At 41.1% G+C, this 27795-nt stretch overlaps 1 protein-coding gene across 2 annotated transcripts in view; it reads right to left on the reverse strand.

Annotated features, from left to right (window-relative positions):
• Nucleotides 1-8614: 8614 nt before the first annotated feature.
• Nucleotides 8615-27795, reverse strand: part of TRIM67 (tripartite motif containing 67) — a 483887-nt gene continuing 464706 nt past the window's right edge. For both annotated transcript variants that reach the window (XM_069769348.1, XM_069769347.1), the window contains exons 9-10: nucleotides 26243-26405; nucleotides 8615-14094 (exon numbers count right to left, since the gene is read on the reverse strand). In XM_069769348.1, the coding sequence (XP_069625449.1) occupies nucleotides 14026-14094; nucleotides 26243-26405 (232 nt within the window). In that variant the 3' untranslated portion in view covers nucleotides 8615-14025. The remainder of the gene's footprint in view (nucleotides 14095-26242; nucleotides 26406-27795) is intronic.

Here is a 27795-nt window from a genome sequence, read left to right on the forward strand (position 1 = left end):
CTGCCTATTCCTTTGGGGTATTTCTCTGAGGTAAGTCAGGCTTGTATTTCTATCTTCAGGCTAGTCAGCTCCTCAGGCAGTGCCGAGTTGCATAGGTAGTGATAGGCGCAATCCACTGCTGCTTATAGTTGTGTGAGGATAGATCAGGTACTGCAGTCTACAGAGATTCCACGTCTCAGAGCTCGTCCTATTGTTTTTGGTTATTGCCAGATCTCTGTATGTGCGCTGATTACTGCACGCTGTGTTGCCTGATTGCCGGCCATAACAGTACAAGGAGCCAATACCAATGATTCCCAATAGAGGGAAAAAAGAAATCCTGACATCATTTTTTTTTCTTAGCTCTGTCTTCAGTCTTTTTTTTCCCCTAGACATTAGAGTGCTTCAGGACACAGCTGTGGACATGGATATTCAGGCTCTGTGCTCCTCAATGGATAATCTCGTTGTAAATGTACAAAAGATTCATCAGATCAGAAATCGATGCTAGAACCAAGAATTCCGATTCCTGATTTGTTTTTTGGTGACAGAACTAAGTTCCTGAGCTTCAGAAATAATTGTAAGCTATTTTTGGCCTTGAAACCTCATTCTTCTGGTAATCCTATTCAACAGGTTTTGATTATTATTTCTTTTTTGCGCGGCGACCCACAGGACTGGGCGTTTTCTCTTGCACCAGGAGATTCTGCATTGAGTAATGTTGATGCATTTTTCCAGGCGCTGGGATTGCTTTACGATGAGCCTAATTCAGTGGATCAGGCTGAGAAAAATCTGCTGGCTTTATGCCAGGGTCAGGATGATGTAGAAGTATATTGTCAGAAATTTAGGAAGTGGTCAGTACTCACTCTGTGGAATGAATCTGCACTAGCGGCTTTGTTCAGAAAGGGTCTCTCTGAAGCTCTTAAGGATGTAATGGTGGGATTTCCTATGCCTGCTGGTTTGAATGAGTCTATGTCCTTGGCCATTCAGATCGGTCGTCGCTTGCGCGAGCGTAAATCTGTGCACCATCTGGCGGTATTGTCTGAGAGTAAACCTGAGCCTATGCAGTGCGACAGGACTATGACTAAAGTAGAACGGCAAGAACACAGACGTCTGAACAGACTGTGTTTCTATTGTGGTGATTTTACTCATGCTATTTCTAATTGTCCTAAACGCACTAGGCGGTTCGATAGCTCTGCCGTTATTGGTACTGTACAGTCCAAATTCCTTTTGTCCATTACCTTAATGTGCTCTTTGTCATCGTATTCTGTCATGGCGTTTGTGGATTCAGGCGCTGCCCTGAATTTGATGGATTTGGATTATGCTAAACGTTGTGGATTTTTCTTGGAGCCTTTGCGGTGTCCTATTCCGTTGAGAGGAATTGATGCTACACCTTTGGCCAAAAATAAGCCTCAGTACTGGGCCCAGCTGACCATGTGCATGGCTCCTGCACATCAGGAAGTTATTCGCTTTCTGGTACTGCAAAATTTGCATGATGTGGTCGTGTTGGGGTTGCCATGGCTACAAACCCATAATCCAGTATTGGATTGGAACTCTATGTCGGTAACCAGCTGGGGTTGTCAGGGAGTACATGGTGATGTTCCATTTTTGTCTATTTCGTCATCCATTCCTTCTGACATCCCAGAGTTCTTGTCGGACTTTCAGGATGTATTTGAAGAGTCCAAGTCTGATGCCCTACCTCCGCATAGGAATTGTGATTGTGCTATCGATTTGATTCCTGGTAGTAAATTCCCTAAGGGTCGTTTATTTAATTTGTCCGTACCTGAACACACCGCTATGCGCAGTTATGTGAAGGAGTCCCTGGAGAAGTGACATATTCGCCCATCGTCGTCACCATTGGGAGCAGGGTTCTTTTTTGTAGCCAAGAAGGATGGTTCGCTAAGACCGTGTATTGATTACCGCCTTCTTAATAAGATCACTGTTAAGTTTCGGAATCCCTTGCCATTGATTTCTGACTTGTTTGCTCGGATTAAGGGGGCTAGTTGGTTTACTAAGATTGATCTTCGTGGTGCGTATAATCTGGTGAGAATCAGGCAGGGAGATGAATGGAAAACGGCATTTAATACGCCCGAGGGTCATTTTGAGTATCTGGTGATGCCGTTCGGACTTGCCAATGCTCCATCTGTTTTTCAGTCTTTTATGCATGACATTTTCCGTGAGTATCTGGATAAATTCTTGATTGTTTACTTGGATGACATTTTGATCTTCTCAGATGATTGGGAGTCTCATGTGAAGCAAGTCAGAATGGTTTTCCAGGTACTGCGTGCTAATTCCTTGTTCGTGAAGGGATCAAAGTGTCTCTTCGGTGTGCAGAAAGTTTCATTTTTGGGGTTCATCTTTTCCCCTTCTACTATCGAGATGGATCCGGTTAAGGTTCAGGCCATCCAGGATTGGACTCAGCCGACATCTCTAAAAAGTCTGCAGAAATTCCTGGGCTTTGCTAATTTTTATCGTCGCTTCATCTGTAATTTTTCTAGCATTGCCAGACCATTGACCGATTTGACCAAGAAGGGTGCTGATTTGGTTAATTGGTCTTCTGCTGCCGTGGAAGCTTTTCAGGAGTTGAAGCGTCGTTTTTGCTGTGCCCCTGTGTTGTGTCAACCTGATGTTTCTCTTCCGTTCCAGGTCGAGGTTGATGCTTCTGAGATTGGTGCAGGGGCGGTTTTGTCACAGAGAGGTTCTGGTTGCTCAGTGTTCAAACCATGTGCTTTCTTTTCCAGGAAATTTTCTGCTGCTGAGCGTAATTATGATGTGGGCAACCGAGAGTTGCTGGCCATGAAGTGGGCATTCGAGGAGTGGCGTCATTGGCTTGAGGGTGCTAAGCATCGCGTGGTGGTATTGACTGATCATAAGAACCTTACTTATCTTGAGTCTGCCAAGCGCTTGAATCCTAGACAGGCCCGTTGGTCGTTATTTTTTGCTCGTTTTGATTTTGTGATTTCATACCTTCCGGGCTCTAAAAATGTGAAGGCGGATGCTCTGTCTAGGAGTTTTGTGCCCGACTCTCCGGGGTTGTCTGAGCCGGCGAGTATCCTCAAGGAAGGAGTCATTGTGTCTGCCATCTCCCCTGATTTGCGGAGAGTGTTGCAGAAATTTCAGGCTAATAAACCTGATCGTTGTCCGGCCGAGAAACTGTTCGTCCCCGATAGGTGGACTAGTAAAGTTATCTCTGAACTTCATTGTTCGGTGCTGGCCGGTCATCCAGGAATCTTTGGTACCAGGGAGTTGGTTGCTAGATCCTTCTGGTGGCCATCTCTGTCACGGGATGTGCGTGCTTTTGTGCAGTCCTGTGGAATTTGTGCTAGGGCTAAGCCCTGCTGTTCACGTGCCAGTGGGTTGCTTTTGCCCTTGCCGGTCCCGAAGAGGCCTTGGACACATATTTCGATGGATTTCATTTCTGACCTTCCCGTTTCTCAAAAGATGTCGGTCATTTGGGTGGTCTGTGATCGCTTTTCTAAAATGGTCCATCTGGTGCCCTTGGTTAAATTGCCTTCCTCCTCTGATTTGGTGCCTTTGTTCTTCCAGCATGTGGTTCGTTTACATGGCATTCCTGAGAATATTGTTTCTGACAGAGGTTCCCAGTTTGTCTCGAGGTTCTGGCGAGCCTTTTGTGGTAGGATGGGCATTGACCTATCTTTCTCCTCGGCCTTCCATCCTCAGACTAATGGCCAGACCGAACGAACCAATCAGACCTTGGAAACATATCTGAGATGTTTTGTTTCCGCTGACCAGGATGATTGGGTGTCATTTTTGCCGTTGGCTGAGTTCGCCCTTAATAATCGGGCCAGCTCGGCTACCTTGGTCTCTCCATTTTTCTGCAATTCTGGGTTCCATCCTCGTTTCTCTTCAGGAGAGGTTGATTCTTCGGACTGTCCTGGTGTGGATTCTGTGGTGGACAGGTTGCAGCAGATCTGGACTCAGGTAGTGGACAATTTGACCTCGTCCCAGGAGAAGGCTCAGCTTTTCGCTAATCGCAGACGCCGTGTGGGACCCCGACTTCGTGTTGGGGATCTGGTTTGGTTATCTTCTCGTCATATTCCTATGAAGGTTTCCTCTCCTAAATTTAAACCTCGTTTTATTGGTCCGTATAGGATTTCTGAGATTCTCAATCCAGTGTCTTTTCGTCTGACCCTCCCAGACTCCTTTTCCATACATAATGTATTCCATAGGTCGTTGTTGAGGAGATACGTGGCACCTATGGTTCCATCTGTGGAGCCTCCTGCCCCTGTTTTGGTGGAGGGGGAATTGGAGTATATTGTGGAGAAGATTTTGGATTCTCGTGTCTCTAGACGGAAACTCCAGTATCTGGTCAAATGGAAGGGTTATGCTCAGGAAGATAATTCCTGGGTTTTTGCCTCTGATGTCCATGCCCCAGATCTTGTTCGTGCCTTTCATGTGGCTCATCCTGGTCGGCCTGGGGGTTCTGGTGAGGGTTCGGTGACCCCTCCTCAAGGGGGGGGTACTGTTGTGAATTCTGTGGCTGAGTTCACTTCTGTGGTCACAAGTGGTATTGCAGTCTCTGGGCTTCCTCCCTCAGGTGTTTTGGTGAGCTCGTTGGCTGCCTTGCTATTTAGCTCCACCTGAGTCTGTCTTCCTTGCTCCTTGTCAATGTTCCAGTGTTGGATCTGAGCTACTGCATCTTTCCTTGGGCCTGCTGCTCTGCTAGATAAGTGCTTCTAGTTTGTTTTCTGTTTTTTCTGTCCAGCTTGCTATTAACTTTTGCTGGAAGCTCTGAGAAGCAAAGGGGTGCACCGCCGTGCTGTTAGTTCGGCACGGTGGGTCTTTTTGCCCCTTTGCGTGGTTTTCGTTTTAGGGTTTTTTGTAGACTGCATAGATCTCTTTGCTATCCTCGCTCTGTCTAGAATATCGGGCCTCACTTTGCTGAATCTATTTCATTCCTACGTTTGTCTTTTCATCTTGCTAACAGTCATTATATGTGGGGGGCTGCCTATTCCTTTGGGGTATTTCTCTGAGGTAAGTCAGGCTTGTATTTCTATCTTCAGGCTAGTCAGCTCCTCAGGCAGTGCCGAGTTGCATAGGTAGTGATAGGCGCAATCCACTGCTGCTTATAGTTGTGTGAGGATAGATCAGGTACTGCAGTCTACAGAGATTCCACGTCTCAGAGCTCGTCCTATTGTTTTTGGTTATTGCCAGATCTCTGTATGTGCGCTGATTACTGCACGCTGTGTTGCCTGATTGCCGGCCATAACATATGTCATACCACTTATCAGCCTTCGCAAATGCTTTTGTGATTGGACGAACGGTCTCTGCTGTTGGCTATGTGGTGTGATATGCCACTGGTCCAATAAAGAACTTAATTTGCACTTTCTCCATCTACCTGGATGCTGGGCAATTTTTCTTGCACTCTTGGATCTTTCTGGTAGGGTAATTTAAGCTGTTGGACCTCTACATTCTAGCATTGCTATTTTGCCTTCATTTCTTGTGATGTACCAAGAGATTTATAAAGATGGGCAAACTCGAACAGTAAAGTTCGGGGTCCATACCAAACACCTACTGTTCAGTCACAGACCCCGAACACTGACCTCTCCAGGAAGTTCATGTTACTGTTCGGATTCGGCACCCCAAACACCAGGTGTTTTCCAAGCTGTCATCTGCATGACAGCTCAAAAAACACCGGCGTCTCTGATCGGCGGTAAGATTACCACTGGTCAGAGCACTGCAGTTCCCACGCTTTCAGAGGACCGCATGAGCCCAAAGCTGTGACCGGACGTAAAAAGTTTACCTCCAGTCACAGAGGAGTAGTCTGATGTAGTAGTATAGGCCATGATTCATTGGGACAGACAGTGTGTGGTGGTTATAGCTGATAATGGCAGACAGTGTGGCGATTACACATCATTAAGGCGAACAGTGTGGTAGGTGTAGCTCATAAGGGCAGACTGTGTGGAAGCCATAGACCATATGAGGCTTATTTACAGTAGGTTAAAATGTGGACAAGTATTTTAATGAAAAGGGAATTTTAACACCTTCGTGACCGAAGCGTTTTGCGGTTTTGTTTTTCGCTCCCCTTCTTTCCAGATCCATAACTTTTTTATTTTTCTGTCAATATGGCCATGTGAGGGCTTATTTTTTTGCGGGACGAGTTGTACTTTTGAACGACATCATTGGTTTCAGTATGTTGTGTACTCAAACGGTAAAAAATTCCAAGTGCGGTGAAATTGCAAAAAAGTGCAGTCCCACACTTGTTTTTTGCTTGGCATTTTTGCTAGGTTCACTAAATGCTAAAACTGATTCTCCAGGTCATTACGAGTTCATAGACACCAAATATGTCTAGGTCTTTTTTTTATCTAAGTGGTGAATAAAAAAATCCAAAGCATTTCCATTTTTCTTGATCTCGGGTTGGGTGAGGGCTTATTTTTTGCGCGCCGAGCTGACATTATTAATGATACCACATTTGTGCAGAGACATTCTTTTGATCGCCCATTATTGCATTTTAATGCAATGTCACGGCGACCAAAAAAACGTAATTCTGGAGTTTCGATTTTTTTTCTTGCTTCGTTGTTTAGTGATCAGGTTAATCTTTTTTTTTATTGATAGGTCGGGCGATTCTAAACTACAAATATATGTACCATATATACTCGAGTAGAAGCCGACCCGAGTATAAGCTGACCCCCCTAATTTTGCCACAAACAACTGGGAAAACTTAATGACTCGAGTATAAGTCTAGGGTGGGAAATGCAACAGCTACCGGTAAGTGTCAAAAGTAAAAATAGATATCAATAAAAGTAAAATTAATTGAGACATCAGTAGGTTAAGTGTTTTTGAATATCCATATTGAATCAGGAGCCCCATATAATGATCCATAAAGTTTATGATGGGCCCCATAAGATGCTCCATATTAAAATATGCCCCATATAATCCTGCATAAAGGTTAATAATGGCCCCATAAGTTACTCCATAGACACATTTGCCCAATACAATGCTGCACAAATGTTGATTATGGCCCCATAAGATATTTGCCCCAAATAGTGCTGCACAAACGTTGATTATGGCCCTATAAAGACACTTGCCCCATATAGTGCTGCACAAACGTTATGGCCCCATAAGAGGCTCTATAGAGACACTTGCCCCATTATAGTGCTGCACAAACGTTATGGCCCCATAAGATGCTCCATACAGACATTTGCCCCATTATAGTGCTGCACACATTATGGCCCCATAAGATGCTCTATACAGACACTTGCCCCATTATAGTGCTGCACAAACGTTATGGCCCCATGAGATACTCTATACAGACACTTGCCCCATATAGTGCTGCACAAACGTTGATTATGGCCCCAGAAGATGCTCCATACAGACACTTACCCCATTTGCTGTTGCTGCGATAAAAAAATAAATCACATACTCACCTCTCTGTCGCTCAGGCCCCCGGCACTTTCAATATTCACCTGACTTCGTTCCGGCGCCGCTCAGCTCTGACGTTCAGGCAGAGGGCACGCACTAACCACGTCACCGTGCCCTCTGACCTGAGCGTCACTGCAGAAGACGCTGAAGACATAGCAGCGGCTGGAATGAGGAGCAGGTGAATATCGCGCAGCGCAGCGCTCTCCTTCCTGTTATACTCACCTGCTCCTGGCGCTGTGCAGTCCATGCTTCCCCAGTGCTGCTGCTTCTTCCTCTACTGAGCGGTCATCGTTACTGCTCATTACAGTAATGAATATGCGGCTCCACGCTTATGGGAGGTGGAGCAGCAAAATCATTACTGTAATGAGATGTACTACGTGACCGCTCAGTACAGGAAGAAGCTGCCGGCGCCGGGGAAAAGACGTGCAGGGACAGCGCCAGGAGCAGGTGAGTATAATTAGACAGCCCCTGCTCCCCCTCCCCTGCCGACCCCTGGGTATGACTCGAGTATAAGCCAAGAGGGGGACTTTCAGCCCAAAAAAATGGGCTGAAAATCTCAGCTTATACTCGAGTATATATGGTAGGTTTTATTTTTATTGTTTTATTTTGAATGGGGCGAAAGGGGGGTGATTTGAACTTTTATGTTTTTGTGGTTTTTTTTCATATTTTTAAAACCATTTTTTTTTTACTTGTGGCATGCTTCAATAGCCTCCATGGGAGGCTAGAAGCTGTCACAACTCGATCGCCTCTGCTACTTAGAGGTGATGCTCAGATCGCCCCTATGTAGTATAATTACAACATTGCTATGAGCGCCAACCACAGGGTGACGCTCATAGCAATCTGGTAACAACCATAGAGGTCTCAAGGAGACCTCTGGTTGTCATTCCGATGCATCGCTGACACGTGATTGGGGGTCAGCGGTGTGCGTATTTCCAGCCCGATGGCCGGAAGCGCTTGTTAAATGCCGCTGTCAGAGTTTGGCTACTTTCACACTGGCGTCGGCCCGTAGCAGTGCGTTGGGCCGACATACCGACGCATCCTGTGACAACGCAGCAAAACGGGGGCAGCGGATGCATTATTACAACGCATCCGCTACCCTATTGTGAGTTGTGGGGAGGAGGGGGCGGAGTTCCGGACGCGCATGCGCGGTCGGAAATGGCGGACACAACGCACCAAAAAACGTTACAAGCAACGTTTTTTGGTGCCACAACACAATGCAACCGTCGCACGACAGTTGCGACGTGTGGCAATGCGTCGCTAATACAAGCCTATGGAGAAAAAATGCATCCTGCAAACAACTTTGCAGGATGCGTTTTTTCTGCAAAACGACGCATTGGGATGTGCGTCGTACGACGCTACTGTGAAAGTAGCCTTTGACAGCTGCATTTAACTAGTTAATAGACACGGGCGAATCACCGCGGCTCACCGCCAGAGCCCATCTCAAAGTGGGGCTTCTGATATTGGACGTAACTATCCCATCTGATGTCATGAAGGGGTTAATAACGCTCTTGTTTCTAAGGGCTCCATGTCGAGATGTGCTGCAGAAGACCAGAGAAGAGGAAAGTCTACAGAGAAGAGCTGTGGCTGTGAAAGTCACAATGGCATCTGGAATTGTCAAGATGAAAAGAAAGAAACTGCTTAATCAAAGAAGATGTCATAGTCGTTGGGAGGTACAGTGGCTACGGAAAGTATTCAGACCCCTTTAAATGTTTCACTCTTTGTTTCATTGCAGCCATTTGGTAAATTAAAAAAAGTTCATTTTTTCCACATGAACATACACTCTGCACCCCATCTTGACTTGAAAAAAAACGAAATTTAGAAATTTTTGCAAATTTATTAAAAAAGAAAAACTGAAATATCACATGGTCATAAGTATTCAGACCCTTTGCTCAGGCACTCGTATTTAAATCACATGCTGTCCATTTACTTGTGATCATCCTTGAGATGGTTCTACTCCTTCATTGGAGTCCAGCAGAGTTTAATCTGATAGGACTTGATTTGGACCTATATTCCGTTCCACACTGTATGTGTCAGAGATGGCTTGTCTCTGTGATGTAACCCGGAGAATTTTCTCCGATGCATGCAAGCATTGAGAGGTTAATTTGTTGCACCTGGGACAGGGTTATGGGTAGCTGTGAGAGATGAGCGGGTCTAGCTACCCACATACCTCACCTCTGGGTCTGGTTAACACATTGTTTGGCACATTGTCTGTGACTGGAGGTATGGAGGCCACCAGTGTGACTAAACTAAGAGAATGACCTGAGCGGGTGAACCCGCAGTGCTATATGGACTGCTTGTTTTCTGTTTGTTTTCACTTTGTGCCGGAGAAGGCTATCTTTTATTTGCTTAAACTTAAGCAGGTTTATGGAGCTAATAAACCTGACTGGACATTTTTATGAAAACCGCTTCCTGTGCTTACCTCACACTGCAGCTGAGTGAGTAAAACCTTACAGCAGATATATTCATGTGATGTATTCATGTACAGATGAAGGTTCTGGTCATGAATTAATGTACGGATAGTGGTTCTGGTGATTCATTTATCTACTAGAACTAGTGACCTATTAATTTATTGATAATGGTTCTAGTGTTGTTTTTATGTTCTGTTGATGGCTCTGTTGATGTATTCATATACTGACGATGATTTTAGTTTCATATTCATGTACTGATGATGGTTCTGGTGATGAATACAGCATCAGAATCATCATTGCTATCTGAATAGCTCACAGGAGCCATCAATAGTAGATGAATACAGCACCAGAACAATAATCCCTACAATCAGTAGACGAACATGAGACCAGAACCACCATCAGTACATGAATACGTCACCAGAACCACAATCCATACAGGAATATAGCACTAGAACCACGATCAATTTTGCTGCAAACTGTATTTGTTGTATGATAAACCATCATACGTATCTCTTTATAATGGGGTCTGTTTAGCTTCCATTGGGATATCCGTCAAATGCTGCACACCTTAACCCCTTTCTGACATCGGGCAGCTGTTTTGAACAGCTTACAAGTGCCCAGAACAGCTGCAGGTGGAATTGTGATCCACTCGTGGCTATTAACTCGTTAAATGCTGCTGTCAAACGCTTCTGGAGACCTCTATGGTTGTCACTGCCGGATTGCTGTGAACGCTGCCCAGTGGTCGGTGCTCATAGCAAGTGAGTAATTCAGCTACATACAGGCGAACTGATCATTGCCTGTGTGTAGCTGAGCCGATCGAGTTATGGTAGCTTCTAGTCTCCCAAGTAAAAAAAAATGTTTTTAAAGATATAAAATAAAATATATATATATATAACAGTTCAAATCACGCTACGGGTATCAGAATATGGCGCTTTTTTTTTTTTTTTTACAAAGTTTGGGACATTTTTTACCACTTAGATAAAAAAGAACCTAGACATGTTTGTTGTCTATGACCTGGAGAATCATAATGGCTGGTTAGTTTCAGCATTTTTAGTGAACCAAGCAAAAAAGCCAAACAAAAAACGAGTGTGGGATTGCACTTTTTTTTCCAATTTCACGGCACTTGGAATTTTTTTCCTATTTTCTAGTACACAATATGGTAAACCAATGCAATCAGAAGTACAACTCATCCTGCATAAAAACAAGCCCTCACACGGCCATATTGATTAACAATAAAAAAAAGTTATGGCTCTGGGAAGAAGGGGAGCGAAAAAGGAAAAATCAAAAACGAAAATACCTCCGGGGATAAGGGGTTAATTGAAGCCAAACTGTCCCCTTTATAGTTAAGTAATATTAGTTTCCATGACTGTCCTTGATTTGACATTTAAACTATAGGTTGTCAAGAGATGAATATTGCTATTTTTCCCCAGTATCATGTAAATGGCCTTGAATGATTCCATATCTAACTATGATAGTAGAAGGAGATGGACGGCTTTCGTGCGCTGCTGTCAATATCCCACAAAGGATAGCAGAGAATCAAAAAGATAAAAACATTTGTTTATTCTATGATGTAGATCCAAAGATAAACAAGATAAATAAACAAAGGTTTTTATCTTATTGATTCTCAGAAATGGAGAGCAGCGCAGGAAAGCCGTCCTTCTCCTACTATAGTAGTGGTCCATAACCCACAGTCTGCAGCAGCTGTTCTAAACAAGGTGAGCTTTACACCCCGTTAATTTATTGTATCACCCTATTTGCGCTATTATTCCCTAGTCTACTCCATATCTAGCTATGAAAACGCTCCCTATTGAGCCTTACCTCTAAAGTACACCACTTTTTTTTAACTTTTGCTGGTATTATTTGGTGAAACAGGTAACCATTCTAGTGGAAGTGGTCGTCAGAGCTTGTTACCTGACCAATCAGAGGGGAAAGTGGGTACATTAGGGGTCATGTTACCTTATTCTGCGACCCATTAATTTACATGAGGGTTCATGTAGAGGGCCACCATCGGCTTCATCTGCCTAGGACAAGAAAGCACCTTGTCCTGGCTCTGGTGGTCGCAGACAGGTATTGTACATCAACCTTATTCAAATAAAATGGGAGTACATCAGCCTGCCTGCTTTGGCCATTATACAGTGTTCAGAGCTGTGCTTTCCGGCTCGCAACTGATCACATCCAGCTGACACGAGTAACGTGATTGGCAGTGGTGCAAGGTGTTGAATCCCCAATGATCTGATATTAATGAATGACCTATCCTAAGAATAGACTGTCAATATAAAAGTGGTGTAAATGCCTTTAATGTAGGCACAAGTGCCCAAACAAACCAGTCTGAATGCCTACTTGATTTACATATGAAATCTGAATTATTATTCAGTGTCTCTATGACAAAAAACTGAAGATCTGTGTTCTTGCAGGCCAGTGTTCCTGATCTTTTTTCACAGGTGCCTGTTTATAACTTAGCAAATGAATGAGTTAATAAATATTATCGCATTAGTAAGCAGGCTATTTTGATAATAAAACTTGAAGGAGTACACTAAAATGTACACTGCTCCGGCTCTGAAAGCTCCCTAGGCTAGAAAATGCAAAAACAATAAAGGGTATACAATGTATACTCACTGGGGATCTGATCAGAGAGATCATCAATGTGAGGACACTGTGGCTATGCAGAGGATGAGCTGATAGAGCAGCATATGCAGGGACACGGTAAGATCTAGCCTCATTTTGAATATCAAACATTAGTAGGTCATTAAGGTTTTTTTTTATCAAGATTTAATTAATTTTTTTAGAGCGGGATGAGCAATATACATACGGTAAATGAATACAGCATTTTTGGTAAAAGGAAAACAGGAAAATCTGGTGCTTTTATCTTGAATTCATTAACACATACAAATATATATTACCGTAAATGAGCTTGGCATTAATCCTTCGGACACACAATAATTGGTGAATGTTTATACTGCACATATTTAGTCAAAGAGCATATTAAAATACTGTATATATTTACAGACCCGATGATATTAGCACTTAAACAGCTCTCACATCAATGAGCCCAATTCACAGCTTTAAATTGATCATGAAAGGTTTCATTAACCCTGTAAAGACTGAAACTGGCCATAGACATTAGATGAAAACTAACAGATGCAAATAATACAAAATCAACTAAATATTAATTTCAATATTTAACACAAAAGAGTCCAACAACCAACAGGTTTCTGCTGGAAAAAAAAAAAAAAAGGACAGGCTGAATATCTCAGCTATTTGTGGTATAGCATTGTCTGTTCTTGAGCTTGCTGGCTGATGATGATCAGTCATTGAAATAAGCAAGTGCACTTCTGACAGGCCAGGTGCAGTATAACAATGGCCGCTGCTTGTTTGGAGGCACTGAGCCATCGCTGACTTCAATTTGGTTTGTTGTTCGTAGGGTCTGCTCAAGTTGTCTGAATGAGAGAGACGATAAAATCTAGGTCTATAACGTCTAAGGCCAACTTTACACTACTGTCGTTACTCACCCTGTATCCAACATGCCTGTAAGACCCAATAGCTTCTCCATGACCTAAAATCACTCTTCTTGTATCAGACCAGATTCAGACCATAGTACATGGACTCTCATTATACAGTTTAGCACCAAAGCTGCATTTAAATACACATATACAATACATGATTTATTACAAACTACACAAACCATTAGTTTTACCCAACAAATTCTGTTGTTTTACATAGCGTGATTACAATTAACCATTTAGAGCATGACCATTAAGGGATTGAATAAAATTAAGGATCAAAAATTTAATAATACACAAAGAAGAAATAATAGAAGTATACATTACAAAACTATCACACTGAATGTAAAAAAAACCCATTAAGAACTAAAAGAAAAATGAAAGGCTAAGTAAAAAGTAAATCGAGACGAAATGCAACTATGTGGTGTTATCCTGAGGCCGGTAGAAGCACCCTCTCATTAACAGAACACATATTTCTAAGATCCGTATCTTTTAATCCCTGGATATGATTCAATAAACACGCAGATTTGGATTGTGTCTGATTTATGTAGAACAGAACATTTAAACAGCAATGCCTAGTTGTCTTTCTAGAGAAAAGAAATAATTGCTACATAGTTTAGCACTATTTATTTGCAAATTTCATTATTGTTTACTCATCTCTTTGCTGACTTACATTTTAGCATTTTTAGCAGATACTGACTGTTACAATTCTAGTGGTAAAACCCAGTTATAAAAGAATAGCCCATGAAATGATGCACCAAAATTTAAAGGTTAGTGACCGCCTTGGTCTGCCTGAAGATTGTCGGCACCTCCAGGCCTGTATGAAGAGTAACCTGTGGAGGCACAAAACAGCAGAAATAAGACTGACATTTTTTTTTTACATAAAAAAGCATAATATAGTTGAGAGCACACAAAACACATACTGCACATTCTAGCATTTTTTAGGGTTTTGCATCTTGACCACATGTGAACATACATTTTCTGACAAATTCTGCAAACATCATAGGCAAATGAGTGCTTACAAGTTAGATTTATATTTTTTAAATGGAGTCTGTTAATAGGATCATCCCTCCTAAGCTGTCTACATGGGCATGCAGATCATAGGAAGCTGAATAAAGTGATATCTGGATATCTGCTATATGATGCCATATTCCAGAGAATATATATTTTTTTCTAATTATTTACTCTGGCATAAAATATGTATCAAGGTATCAATTTATTCAGCTTCCTATGACCTGCAAGCCCATAAAACTGGATTAGGAGAGAAGATCCTACTAACAGCTTCCGAGTAAATGGAACATGGTAAATTATTAGTTATCGGAGTGAGTCCTTTGTTCAGAACTTTTATTTACCAGTCAGAGAGGGCAATGGCTACACTTTAAGGCTGCCGTCACACTAGCAGTATTTGGTCAGTATTTTACATCAGTATTTGTAGCCAATACCAGGAGTGGGTGATAAATGCAGAAGTGGTGCATATGTTTCTATTATACTTTTCCTCTAATTGTTCCACTCTTGGTTTTGGCTTACAAATACTGATGTAAAATACTGACCAAATACTGCTAGTGTGACGGCAGCCTAGCATTCAGTCAATGCAGTGGGCTGCAGGAGAATGAAACTCTTAGGCCCTGATTCATCACTGCTTTTGCATATGTTTGATGCCTTTTTTTGTTTGCACCCTACTCATTATTCTATTTGCTCCTTTTTTAGGTTTGTGATATATGTGTTTGCCTATTTTTTTGTTTTCTGCTTTGTGGATAGTTTATCGATTCCATATGTTTTCACCCGATTCATCAACTGCAATTTTTGACAAATTTGTCACAATGCCACTCCAGTACCTTCATGGTGTATTTTTAGACACACCAGTATTTTAGTGCAAATTTTGTGCTATTTTGCCAGATATGTAACATTTTGTGGTAAAAAGTCACAAAGCCATTTGGAGACATGTTTAACTTCACGCCTAATTAATGAATCACTGTGACATTTTGAAACATTTGGCACCAAAAAAGCAACTTATACCACAAAACAAAAAAAAAAATTGACAAAAATACAGCAAATGACGAATTGCAGCCTTGGTGCCTGGGTTCTATGCTGACTGCTGAAGGGATCATAGCAATGGGACACCGTAATTGTTGAAGGAGTGCCACCCATGTGATGGTCAGTGGTCAGGTCCCACAAATGCACGAAAGACAGTAAATACTTTACAGCCTTCAGGTTAAATTTCAAAGGGGTTCAAGGTGTTCTTCCTTGGGGGTCTATTTTACCAAACAGGGTCACTTATGGACCGGTTTCCACTGTTTATGCACATCAGGGGCTCACAAAACAAGACATGGCGTCTTTTAATTATTCCAGCAAATTTTGCATTCAAAAAGTAAAATGCCACTCCTTCCCTTCCGAGCCCTGCTGTGCGCCCAAACAGTAGTTTTCCCCAACATATGGGGTATCTACGTGCTCAGGAGAAAACACCCAACAAATTTTGTTGTTCATTTTCTCATGTTATCCTTGTGAAATTAAAATTCATTAGGGTCCAATTTAACATTTTTGTGAAAAAAGTTAAATGTTCATTTTTTTTTAATTTTCTATTGTCGTAGTCCAAGAGTTTAACTTTTTGGGTGACAGTGACAGATTCAGCTTTGGAAAGGTTAACCACACGTAGAGATCTCCAGTTTAAGGGATCTCCTGTCCACCTTGCTGCTATCTGGTTTTAGTGAAATATCTTATTTTTTCAGGATTAGTTGCATTTCTCAGTGGAATCATTTTATTGAAAATATAATTTATTAATAAACTGTTATTAACTTTTAATTCAGAGGAATACAGACAAAATGCCAATTCAGGTGTTGTTGTTTTTTTGTGTTTTAAATTTTACGTTATTCACTACTAATTAAGTGTTAACTTTATTCTACAGATTAGTATGAATATGGAAATTCCTTATTGGAACATGCACAATGTAGATTCAGACTGAAGGCAACATTAGATTCTAAAAGTACCCACCTTTTACTCTGATGACAGCTTTACGCCCCCTTGGCATTCTCTCAAGAAATTTCATCAGGTAGTTACCTTGAAAGCATTTGCAGAGGTGCTGCAAATTTGGCGGCTGCTATGGCTTTGCCCTGTGGTCCAACTCCAATTCATCTCAATTCGGTTAAGGCTGGTAGATTTTGGAGGCCATTAGTGATGAGCGACTATACTCGTTGCTTAGGTTTTCCCGAGCACGCTCGGATGGTCTCCAAGTATTTGTGAGTGCTCGGGGATTTAGTTTTGGTCACCGCAGCTGTATGATTTGCAACTGCTAGACAGGCTGAATACATGTGGGAATTCCCTAACAAAACAGGCATTCCACACATGTATTCAGGCTGTCCAGCAGCCGTAAATCATGCAGCTGCGACAATGGAAACGAAATCTCCGAGCACTCACAAATACTCAGAGCACACCCGAGCGTGCTTGAGAAACCCGAGCAACGAGTATACTCGCTCATCAATAGAGGCCATGTTATCTTACGTAGTTGTTTGAGAGAATGCCAATGAAATGTTAAGCTACCATCAAAGTAAAAGGAGGAGAGAAATTGAGGAATATGAAGTTTAGCACTTATTCTGGTTTGCTTCTCGCGTGTTTCTTATATGAATGTTTTTAATATGCTCCTTAATGGTTTTACAGCCTTCAGTCTAAATGTACAATTTTTATAAGAACAAAGAAGACCCGGCGCACAGCCATAGACATGATAAGAAAGCCGGGGTGCAATAAGTAGAAAACAACATAGGAAAAATATATAGAAAACAAAACACTACCATAATATGCCCACCACAGCAATAATAAGGTGAGAAAAAAACCACTTTATTGGTTCACAATTAAAACATAATTAAAATGAACACACAAAACTGTTGCCATCCCGGGCATATATCATGACCCCCAATATACAACTTGGTACACATAGCATATATATATGTATATATACATATGGAATATATCCCTCCCTTAATGGCTCATGGGGTATTCGGGGTAAACCATCCAAAAAGAGAAAAAGTAATATTGGCATGAAATAGGCTACATGCAAGGAGCGCCAGTAATACGGCAAGCACCAAATCACCTATAACAACCCAAGTATCCACAACCCTAGACATGAATAATCCATGCATATATCATGGGAGGAGAAGATTACCAAGATAATATGAACCTGAAGAAAAGCAGGCTAGAGGACCCGGGACGGACCACAGACCATGGCCCAAAGACCATGACCATGGTATATATGCTTTGTATATGCATTATTGTGTACCAATATATATTGGGGGTCATGATATATGCCCGGGATGGCAACAGTTTTGTGTGTTCATTTTAATTATGTTTTAATTGTGAACCAATAAGGTGGATTTTTTTCTCACCTTATTATTGCTGTGGTGTGCATATTATGGTAGTGCTTTGTTTTCTATATATTTTTCTTAAATGTATAATTTTCACATAATAAATACAAATAAAACCACTGTATGAACCAACTTTTGACAGGTACTGTACATAATGCATAAAACTATTTTGTACAATACTTTGCAAAAATGAGTAACTCCTTTGTGTTTGTTTTGTGGTATATGCAAGTTTTAGTATTTTTTATTACACTCTTTAGTAGGAAAAATAAACTAGACACTTTCATTTTTTATTTATTTTATGCATTCTTTTAAAACACCATTCATATTAGGGTCAGCAAAGGCACAACTCCTGAGCCTGTGCCGTACTTATGACATACAGTGGGTACGGAAAGTATTCAGACCCCTTTAAATTTTTCACTCTTTGTTTCATTGAAGCTATTTGGTAAATTAAAAAAAGTTAATTTTTTTCTCACTAATGTACAATCTTGACTAAAAAAAATAGAAGTGTAGTAACAATGGTCACAGAGTTGTTATGACGCTACTCCTTTGTTATTTTAGCTGTGTGCTTAGGGTAATTGTCTTGTTGGAAGGTGAACCATCGGACAAGTCTGAGGTCCAGACCACTCTGGAAGAGGTTTTCATCCAGGATATCTCTGTAATTGGCCGCCTTCATGTTTCCTTCAATGACAACCAGTCATCTTGTCCCTGCAGCCGAAAAATACCCCAATAGCATGATGCTGCCACCATGTTTCACTGTTGGGATTGTAATGGGTAGGTGATAAGCAGTGCTTGCTTTTCTCCACACATACCACTTAGAATCATCACTAAAAAGGTCTATTTTCATCTCATCAGACCAGAGAATCTTATGTCTCATAGTCTGGGAGTCTTTCATGTGTTTTTTTAGCAACCTCTATGCGAGCTTTCATATGTCTTGCATTGAGGAGAGGCTTCCGTTGGGCCACTCTGCCATAAAGGCCCGACTGGTGGAGGGCTGCAGTGATAGTAAATTTTGTGGAACTTTCTCCCATCTCCCTACTGCATCTCTGGAGCTCAGCCACAGTGATCTTAGGATTCTTCTTTACCTCTCTCACCAAGGCTATTCTTCTACGATTGCTGAGTTTGGCTGGACGGCTAGGTCTAGGAAGACTTCTGGTGTTCCCAAACGTCTTCCATTTAAGGATTATGGTGGCCACTGTGCTCTTAGGAACTTTGAGAACTGCAGAAATTCTTTTGTAACCTTGGCCAGATCTGTGCCTTGCCACAATTCTGTCTCAGAGCTCCTTGGCCAGTTCCTTTGACCTCATGATTCTAATTTGGTCTGACACGCAATGTGAGCTGTGAGGTCTTATATAGACAGGTGTGTGCCTTTCCAAATCAAGTCCTATCAGTTTAATTAAACACAGCTGGCCTCCAATGAAGGCGCAGAAAGATCTCAAGGAGGATCACAAGGAAATGGACAGCATGTGACTTAAATATGAGTGTCTGAGCAAAGGGTCTGAATACTTATGATCATGTGATCATGTTTTTCTTTTTTAATAAATAAGCAAAAATTACTACATGAAATCTTTTTGTTTTCAGTCAAGATGGGGAGCAGACTGTACATTAATGTGACAAAAATGAATTAGTTTGAACTTACCAAATGGCTGCAATGAAACAAAGAGTGAAAAATTTAAAGGGGTCTGAATAATTTCCGTACCCACGGTAACTATGTCGAATTGCGGAGAAGCACAATCCTGACATACAGTTACCTCATTTTGCACGAAGGGGTTAATATTATTGCAGTGAAATGACAATACAGGTAAAATCAAAGCAATAATAAACTTGAATAGAAAAAAATAGCCAGCTCACCGCAGGTGCACGGAACTCCACGCTGATCCACATGGTCAAATGCAAGGAAGACAAAAAAAAAACTTATTCCAGCTCCATAATAAAATTCTGGCTTGATACTTTATTGAATCCTGTTTAAAGGCAGTGGCTGTAAAGCCCTCCATGAGCACACGGGAAGGAACAACGCGTTTTGATCCGGAAGGATCTTTGTCAAAGCTATAAATGTAAATTCACATTTTCATGAAATAGAAACCAATGACCAATGAAATTCCCACAAAAAGTCACATGACTTATCAAAGGTCCTGAAAATGTGAACTATAATAAACTATGAATACATGAATAAATCAAAAACGAAAAAATCAAATGATGGTGCAAGAATACATTTTGACACTAATAATGGTACATCAATTCATTACGTTTATTGAGGCCGGCTGGAAATCGTGTGTTAAGGTAATAAATCCAAAGGGCCTCACGTGTGAGGAGACGCCGCTTAACGTCACCCCCCTCCCTCCGGAAAGGTCTGTTCACATGTTCTATACCATATATACGAAAAAAAATTTGTACTACGATTGTGCTGCGTAATAAAATGTCTGGACGCTGCCGACGCAGTACGAGTTGAATTTCCCGTGTTGCCTATATCGTAAAGATGTTCAGTAATGCGGACTTTAAGCTTTCGCGAGGTGCATCCAATATAGGATAACTGACATGCAGTACAGTCAATTTTAGTTTCAATGAGTTTTATTTTCATCAACATATTAATTTTTACAACAAGTTCCCACATATGGGAGTTCAATAAACTTCTATACAAACATAGAAAAAGGAGTATACATATACAAATATAACTTCAGCAGTCTGAGTATGACGAGACAAGTACAGGGGGAGACATACAAGAGGAAAATTGGGGTGGGAAATAAGATTTTGTAGTACTCTTTATAACAGATTACAGTATAGTAACAAGGCGAGGTAACATTTTGCTCTAATATATAGGCCCCCTTCCCCCTCCCCGTACCCCAACAAACACCCTCAAACCCTCGAACCCCAGTCCTTTAGTTATCAAAGTTTTTCTCCAGCTATTGTTTTGGTGGAGTCTCAGATAGTGAGAGGGTCTGATCAAGGTTCAAATTCGTGTTGAGATCCATCCACGGCTTCCAGACTTGGTAAAAGGTGTCCCACAGGTCGTCTCTTGTTGCATGAATGCGCTCATATAGTAGAATTGTGTTCATCTGGTCTCTAACCGATTGCATAGAGAGAAAAGGCAACCTCCAGTTGGTAGCTATATGAAGCTTAGTGGCTATACACAGCTGGTTTATCAACCTGTGCAACCTACTAGAGAAACCTGGGTATTTGGCTCCCAAGAAAAAGGTAGCCGGGTCAGGCTGCACTGGTCCCCCAAACATTTGTTCAGTTATCAACCCAACCTCCCGCCACAGAGCTGAGGCAACCGGACATTCCCACCAAATATGCTTCATGTCGCCCACTATGTTACATCCCCTGAAGCATTTATCCGTTACATTTGGGTATATGGCATGGAGTCTACTTGGGACCTGGTATGCTCTATGCAGGAGTTTAATGGATGTCTCTGTCAGGGAGGCTTGATGGCTACCCCTGGAAATTGTGTCACAACATCGCCTCCAACCTTCTAAAGTTAGTTGAATACCCAGGTCCTCCTCCCATTGTTTCATGTATTTTAATTTGTCGACTCCGTGTGCAATGTTCAAAGACGAATATAGTAGAGAGATAGTTCCCCTACCCAACGGGTCATCTAAACATCTCTGTTCGAAGCTAGTCACTTGGAATGGTGTCCTATGCTGTAGAATTCGTTCCGCGAAATGGAATACCTGGCAAATACGCAGAGCCTCCCTGGTGGGTGGATTATGTTTTTGGAGGAATTCTTGTCTAGTTAAAAGTATATTGAGGGGTGAACAGAGCTGTTTTAGGGTGGATATTCCATTAATTGTCCACCAAACGTATGGGCAGGGATCGAGTCCAGGTGCGAACATGGGGTTACAGAAGAGAAGGGTTAACGGGGAGGCTTTGGACTGGAGGCCAAACTTGAACCTCTCCTTCCTCCAGAGGATCAGGGAATGTGCCGTGAATGGCGCCGCAACATGTAAGTTTTTCGGGAGTCTTTGTGTGGTCCACATAAGGCTAGGTAGGGAAAATGGGTGCAGGAGTGACGATTCCAGTCCAACCCATCTGGGTGCGCGGCTGGCAGCACATACATTGGTTAGCTGAGGCAGTTGGGCAGATTTGTAGTATATTGTAAAGTTGGGTAAGGCTAGCCCCCCTAGCTTCCTGTGTATGAACATGGTTTTTTGCCGAATTCAGTTTTTTTTCCCCTGCCAAATAAATTTTGAGATCAAAGAGTGAATTTCATGGAGCGTCCTACGGGGTAACGGAATGGGGAGGGAGCGAAACAGGTAAAGAAATCTGGGCAGGGATAGCATCTTAATTGCGTGCAATCTGCCCAACCAAGATAGCTTCATGGTGGCCCATTTAGTTAGATTAGCTCAGAGACTTTTTATTAATGGGAGGTAGTTCCACTTAAATAGAGTCGATCGATGTAAGGTGAGGTTTACTCCAAGGTATGTTATGAAATGTTCGTTCTGCGTGAATTTGAACTGGGAGACTATATTTGTTTGTATATTTTTGGGGGTATTAAGGAACAGAGCTTCGGATTTGTCAACATTAATTTTGAGACCCGAAATCAGCTAAAATCTATGAAGGACCGAGAACAGATTTGGGAGAGTGGTGAGTGGGCTAGAAAGAGTCAACAGCAGATCATCTGTGGGCTAGAAAGAGTCAACAGCAGATCATCTGCGAACAAGCTAGCTTTATACTGTGTACCAAATCCCACAGGACCAAGTATGTCCGGGTTAAGTCGTATGGTTTCAGCCAGTGGCTTCATGGCCATGGCAAATAGGGCTGGTGAGAGTGGGCAGCCCTGTCTTGTCCCTCTTTGGGTGATAATAGGGGTGGGTCGGGTGGATGGAAGTTTCAGGTATGCTGCAGGTCTGTCATATAATAACTGTAGACACGAAATGAGGTTGTGGGGAATGCCAAATCTAGATAAAACTTCAAATAGGTAGGGCCACGAGACCGAATCAAAGGCTTTCTCTATATCTAAAGCTAGTAATAGTAGGGACTGTTTGGGATAATTTGCCGCGTGTATAATATTTAAGTTCCTTCTGATATTGTCAGGGCCTTGTCAGTACAGTCAATTTTATACACCACAAAAGTGGTATTACAATTGATGTATTGTTTCATGTTAAAGACTCTTGAATTGTCAGAATTATTAAAAAATTTTGTGGTAAAGGCATGTACGCAAGTTTTGCAATGATTTGAGCCTGGTACTGAAACCACTACAGTGCAACCAAGTTCTGTCTTTATCCCTATTGGCACAGTACATGCTGGGACAGATTATATTCCCAATAGTGAGAGCTCTCCTAGCTACTACATTGACACCTGTGCCCAAGATTCTGGCCAAACTTTCGTCTTCAGAATTGGAAGAAATTTATTAATGATTCCCTTTATTTTGTTAAACTGGGGACTAAATTGAAAACAAACAAATGGTTTATTGGCCATGTTACTGTGCGAGTTAAAAGATGTATTTCCCTCTTTACACGTGATAAGGTTCTCGCGTTTTTTGTGAGTCAAAATTTTACGTGCTCTGTCCAATATCCATGGTGGATAACTACGACGTTTTAATTTGTCAGATACCATATCAATCTCTATGTCAAGGTCCGTTTCTTTGCTACAATTACGTTTTACTCTAATCAATTCACCTACGGGGACAGACTGAATGGTATGCCTGGGATGACCACTATTGGCATGTAAAATGGTATTACCACTCAGTGATTTATGATGCGTTTTTGTAATGATAACCTGTTCCGCCATCCCACTTAAATTTAGATCCAAAAAATTTATCTGATTTTTGTTGTGTCTGTAAGTAAAACGAATATTGTAACTGTTGGAGTTAAGATAATCAACAAAGCTAGGTATGGCAGATACATTGGACCCCCAGATAATGAGCAGGTTATCGATGTATCTGCCATACCACTTCACCTGAGAAAGAAAAGGATTGGAAACAGAAAAAATAAACTCATATTCCCAAAAAGCCATGACCAAATTGGCCAAAGAAGGTGAAAATTTAGCCCCCATTGCCACACCAGACTTAATAATCACCATCAAAAGAAAAAAAATTATGCGTCATAAGAAAAAATGTAACCTGCAAAATAAAATTGCTCAAATCAACTTTATAATTACTGAATTTTTCGAGATGAAACTGAAGAGCTTTCATGGCCAGATTGTGTGGAAGGCAAGTATATAGAAATAACATCACAACAAAGCTATGAGTACTCAGACGACCAAATCTTATCAGAAAAAACTTTCAAAATTTCTGTAGAATCCTTAATTTAATTTAAAAATTCCATTACTGTTCAGTATAATTAAAATATAAAATACATTTTTCTAATGATCATAATTTTTTTATTTAATTCCCAAATCAGCAAATTACCGCGCTCCACCCTGTATAACCTGTAATTCTACAAACTTAAGGCTGTAAGAGTGAGTCGACCCATTCACACAGGTGCTCATTGGCGGAACCAATTCCAGACACGATCGGCCGCATAGGAGGAATAGCCTCATCTTTATGGACTTTCAGAAGCCCATGTAAGATAGGGCAAACCGGATTTTGAACTATCAGATAGTCTGTTTGTTTTTTCGTCAAAACACCCAAACTGTAGCCTTCTTGTATGATAGAGTCTGCCTGGTTCTTAAATTCAGTTGAAGGATTTATTTTGAGTCTCTCATATGTGGATGAGTCGGATAATAATTCCATGATTTTGAAATGGTAGTCGTTGGAATTTAAAACCACCACCATGCCTCCTTTATCCGACATCTTTATTATTATGTCCCTCATGTCCTTTAATTCCTGTAAAGTCTTCCACTGTTGATGTGAAAAGTTACTGGCAGCTTTAATCCCATTAGATGAAATATCATTATTTAGAGTTCTCAATTCTCTTTCGACTAGTTCTTGAAACTTGTCAATACACTCTGATCTCGTTTGTATCATGGAATTATTATCCGACTCATCCACGTATGAGAGACTCAAAATAAATCCTTCAACTGAATTTAAGAACCAGGCAGACTCAATCATGCAAGAAGGCTACAGTTTGGGTGTTTTGACGAAAAAAACAGACTATCTGATAGTTCAAAATCCGGTTTGCCCTATTTTACATGGGCTTCCGAAAGACCATAAAGATGAGGCTATTCCTCCTATGCAGCCGATCGTGACTGGAATTGGTTCCGCCAACAAGCACCTGTGTGAATGGGTCGATTCACTCTTACAGCCTTTAGTTTGTAGAATTCCAGGCTATATTAAGGATTCTAAAGAAATTTTGAAAGTTTTTTCTGGTAGGATTTGGTCATCCGAGTACTTGTGGCTTTGTTGTGCTGTTATCTCTCTATATACTTGCATTCCACACAATCTGGCCATGAAAGCTCTTCAGTTTCATCTCGAAAAATTCAGTAATTATTCAGTTGATTTGAGTAATTTTATTTTGAAGGTTACATTTTTTCTTATGATGCATATTTTTTTTTCTTTTGATGGTGATTATTATTTACAAAAGTCCGGTGTGGCAATGGGCGCCACATTTTCACCTTCTTTGGCCAATTTGGTCATGGCTTTTTGGGAATGAGTTTATTTTTTCTGTTTCTAATCCTTTCTTTCTCAGGTGAAGTGGTATGGCAGATACATCGATGACCTGCTCATTATCTGGGGGTCTGATGTATCTTCCATACCTAGTTTTGTTGATCATCTTAACTCCAACAGTTACAATATTCGTTTGACTTAGGCACAACAAAAATAAGATAAATTTTTTAGATCTAAATTTAAGTGGGATGGCGGAACAGGTTATCATTACAAAAACGCATCATAAATCACTGAGCGGTAATACCATTTTACATGCCAATAGTGGTCATCTCAGGCATACCATTCAGTCTGTCCCCATAGGTGAATTGATTAGAGTAAAACATAATTGTAGCAAAGAAACGGACCTTGACATAGAGATTGATATGGTATCTGACAAATTAAAACGTCGTAGTTATCCACCATGGACATTGGACAGAGCACTTAAAATTTTGACTCACAAAAAACGCGAGAACCTTATCACGTGTAAAGAGGGAAATACATCTTTTAACTCACAAAGTAACATGGCCAATAAACCATTTGTTTGTTTTCAATTTAGTCCCTAGTTTAACAAAATAAAGGGAATCATTAATAAATTTCTTCCGATTCTGTATGAAGATGAAAGTTTGGCCAGAATCTTGGGCACAGGTGTCAAGCGGCGTCTCTTCACACGTGAGGCCTTTTGGATTTATTATCTTAACACGATTTCCAGCCGGCCTCAATAAACGTAATTAATTGATGTACCATTATTAGTGTCAAAATGTATTCTTGCACCATGTTTTTAATCATTTGATTTTTTCGTTATTATAGTTCACATGTTCGGGACCTTTGATAAGTCATGTGACTATTTGTGGGAATTTCATTGGTCATTGGTTTCTATTTAATGAAAATGTGAATTTACATTTATAGCTTTGACAAAGATCCTTCCGGATCGCAACGCATCGCTCCTTCCCGTGTGCTCTTGGAGGGCTTTACAGCCACTGCTTTTAAAGAGGATTCAATAAAGTATCAAGCCTGAATTTTATAATGGAGCTGGAACAATTTTTTTTTCGTCTTCTTTGCAATAATAAACTTGACAGAATCTTAGAGGTTTGTTAATGTAGATTTACTTACTTGTACATTTCGATTGAGACTTATTGCTGGCATGAACACACCATCAATGTTCTCAAATGCTATAGGACCCTGCTGCCTCCCATTTATATGGAATATTAGTATGCGCTTGTTAAGGTCCAAGAGTATGCCAACTACAGTTCCTTTGCTCACTCCTCCTTCTGTTCTGTAAACGTAGTAATGAGAAAACAGTATATACTCTGAATCCAAGTCTACATTTGACAATACAATATACAGTACACACACACACACACACACACACATGTATAAACATTTAGATTTCTTCAGCTTAGAATATGAGTACAATGTGCACAAACACACACACTTACGCACCTTATTATGCTATCGTTGATGTTATAAATTATTAAGGAATTTTCTGCTATGCTTAATGCACTTGGGCACGAAAATCATGAATATCTGATGCCGAAAGCTCCCTTTGCAATTGCCAACCAAAGATGCCACAGATGTCCTCAATATGAGATACGTTTGGGGATGTAGCAAACCTTGTTAGCACACGCTGCTCACAGTGGCATGAGCAACATGAAGCCTTGATTTGTCTGTAATAAAAACGGCTCATGCAACACTTTGAAGAAATAGTTGTACCACTGGTTTTACAATTAATCAACTTTTGTACTGAAAGTGAAATTACACATACCATGCCTGCACAAACCATCAGAAGATGTTTGTATGACATTGACATAACAGCCAGATATCCAGTTACAGGTGTTCTATTGACCTCACGACAACGCTCTCAAAGGCTATCATATAGCAGTGGTAGATGACAATGGAAGTTGGAATAGAGGCTTGTCCTCTTCACTTTTGTCTTGAATGTAATAATAGCCAAATATTAGTCTTGAGACCACATGGGCAACACCATGTAGAAGTCTTTGGAACATCACACAGGTCCTATTCTCACGATTATGATGTAGGATGGCATAAGGGGTGGACACTGACAGCTTGGGGCCCCTGTACAAGAAATGTGTTTGGGTCTGCTCTTTTTATGGTAACCAACATTCAAAAATACAGTGTCCTCTCATTATGTATATTGCCGCCCCTTATTACAGTGTCCTCTCTTGTTATGTATAGCACTGTTACTTACATATAGGATTCCCTTGTTATTTTTGTTATTTATAGCACCCAGTCATTATATCGTAGCGTACTCTCTGCTCTGTTCTTTATACATATATAAAATAAAAAAACAAAAAGCAGCAAAAAATTACAATAGGGTGCAAAAGCCTTCCAGGCATTTACCAAACCTTTACAACAGATCCAAAAAATGATGACGGCAGCACACCAATAGCTTGAGAAAGGTCCACACTTGGAACCGAAACGTTGCACATGGGCCAATAAACCGCACGTGAAATTTCAGCTAATGGTGTGCTGCCTTCATCATTTTCTGGATATATATACATATATAGTGGAAGATCGGCTCACTTAGCTGCTCCTTGAGGTAGACACAGGCACACGTGTGGTTAACCCCTTAACACTCAAAGGTGGTTTGCACGTTAATGACCGGGCCAATTTTTACAATTCTGACCACTGTCCCTTTATGAGGT

The sequence above is a fragment of the Ranitomeya imitator genome, chromosome 5, assembly GCF_032444005.1.
Source record: "Ranitomeya imitator isolate aRanImi1 chromosome 5, aRanImi1.pri, whole genome shotgun sequence".
NCBI classification, from domain to species: Eukaryota; Metazoa; Chordata; class Amphibia; order Anura; family Dendrobatidae; genus Ranitomeya; species Ranitomeya imitator.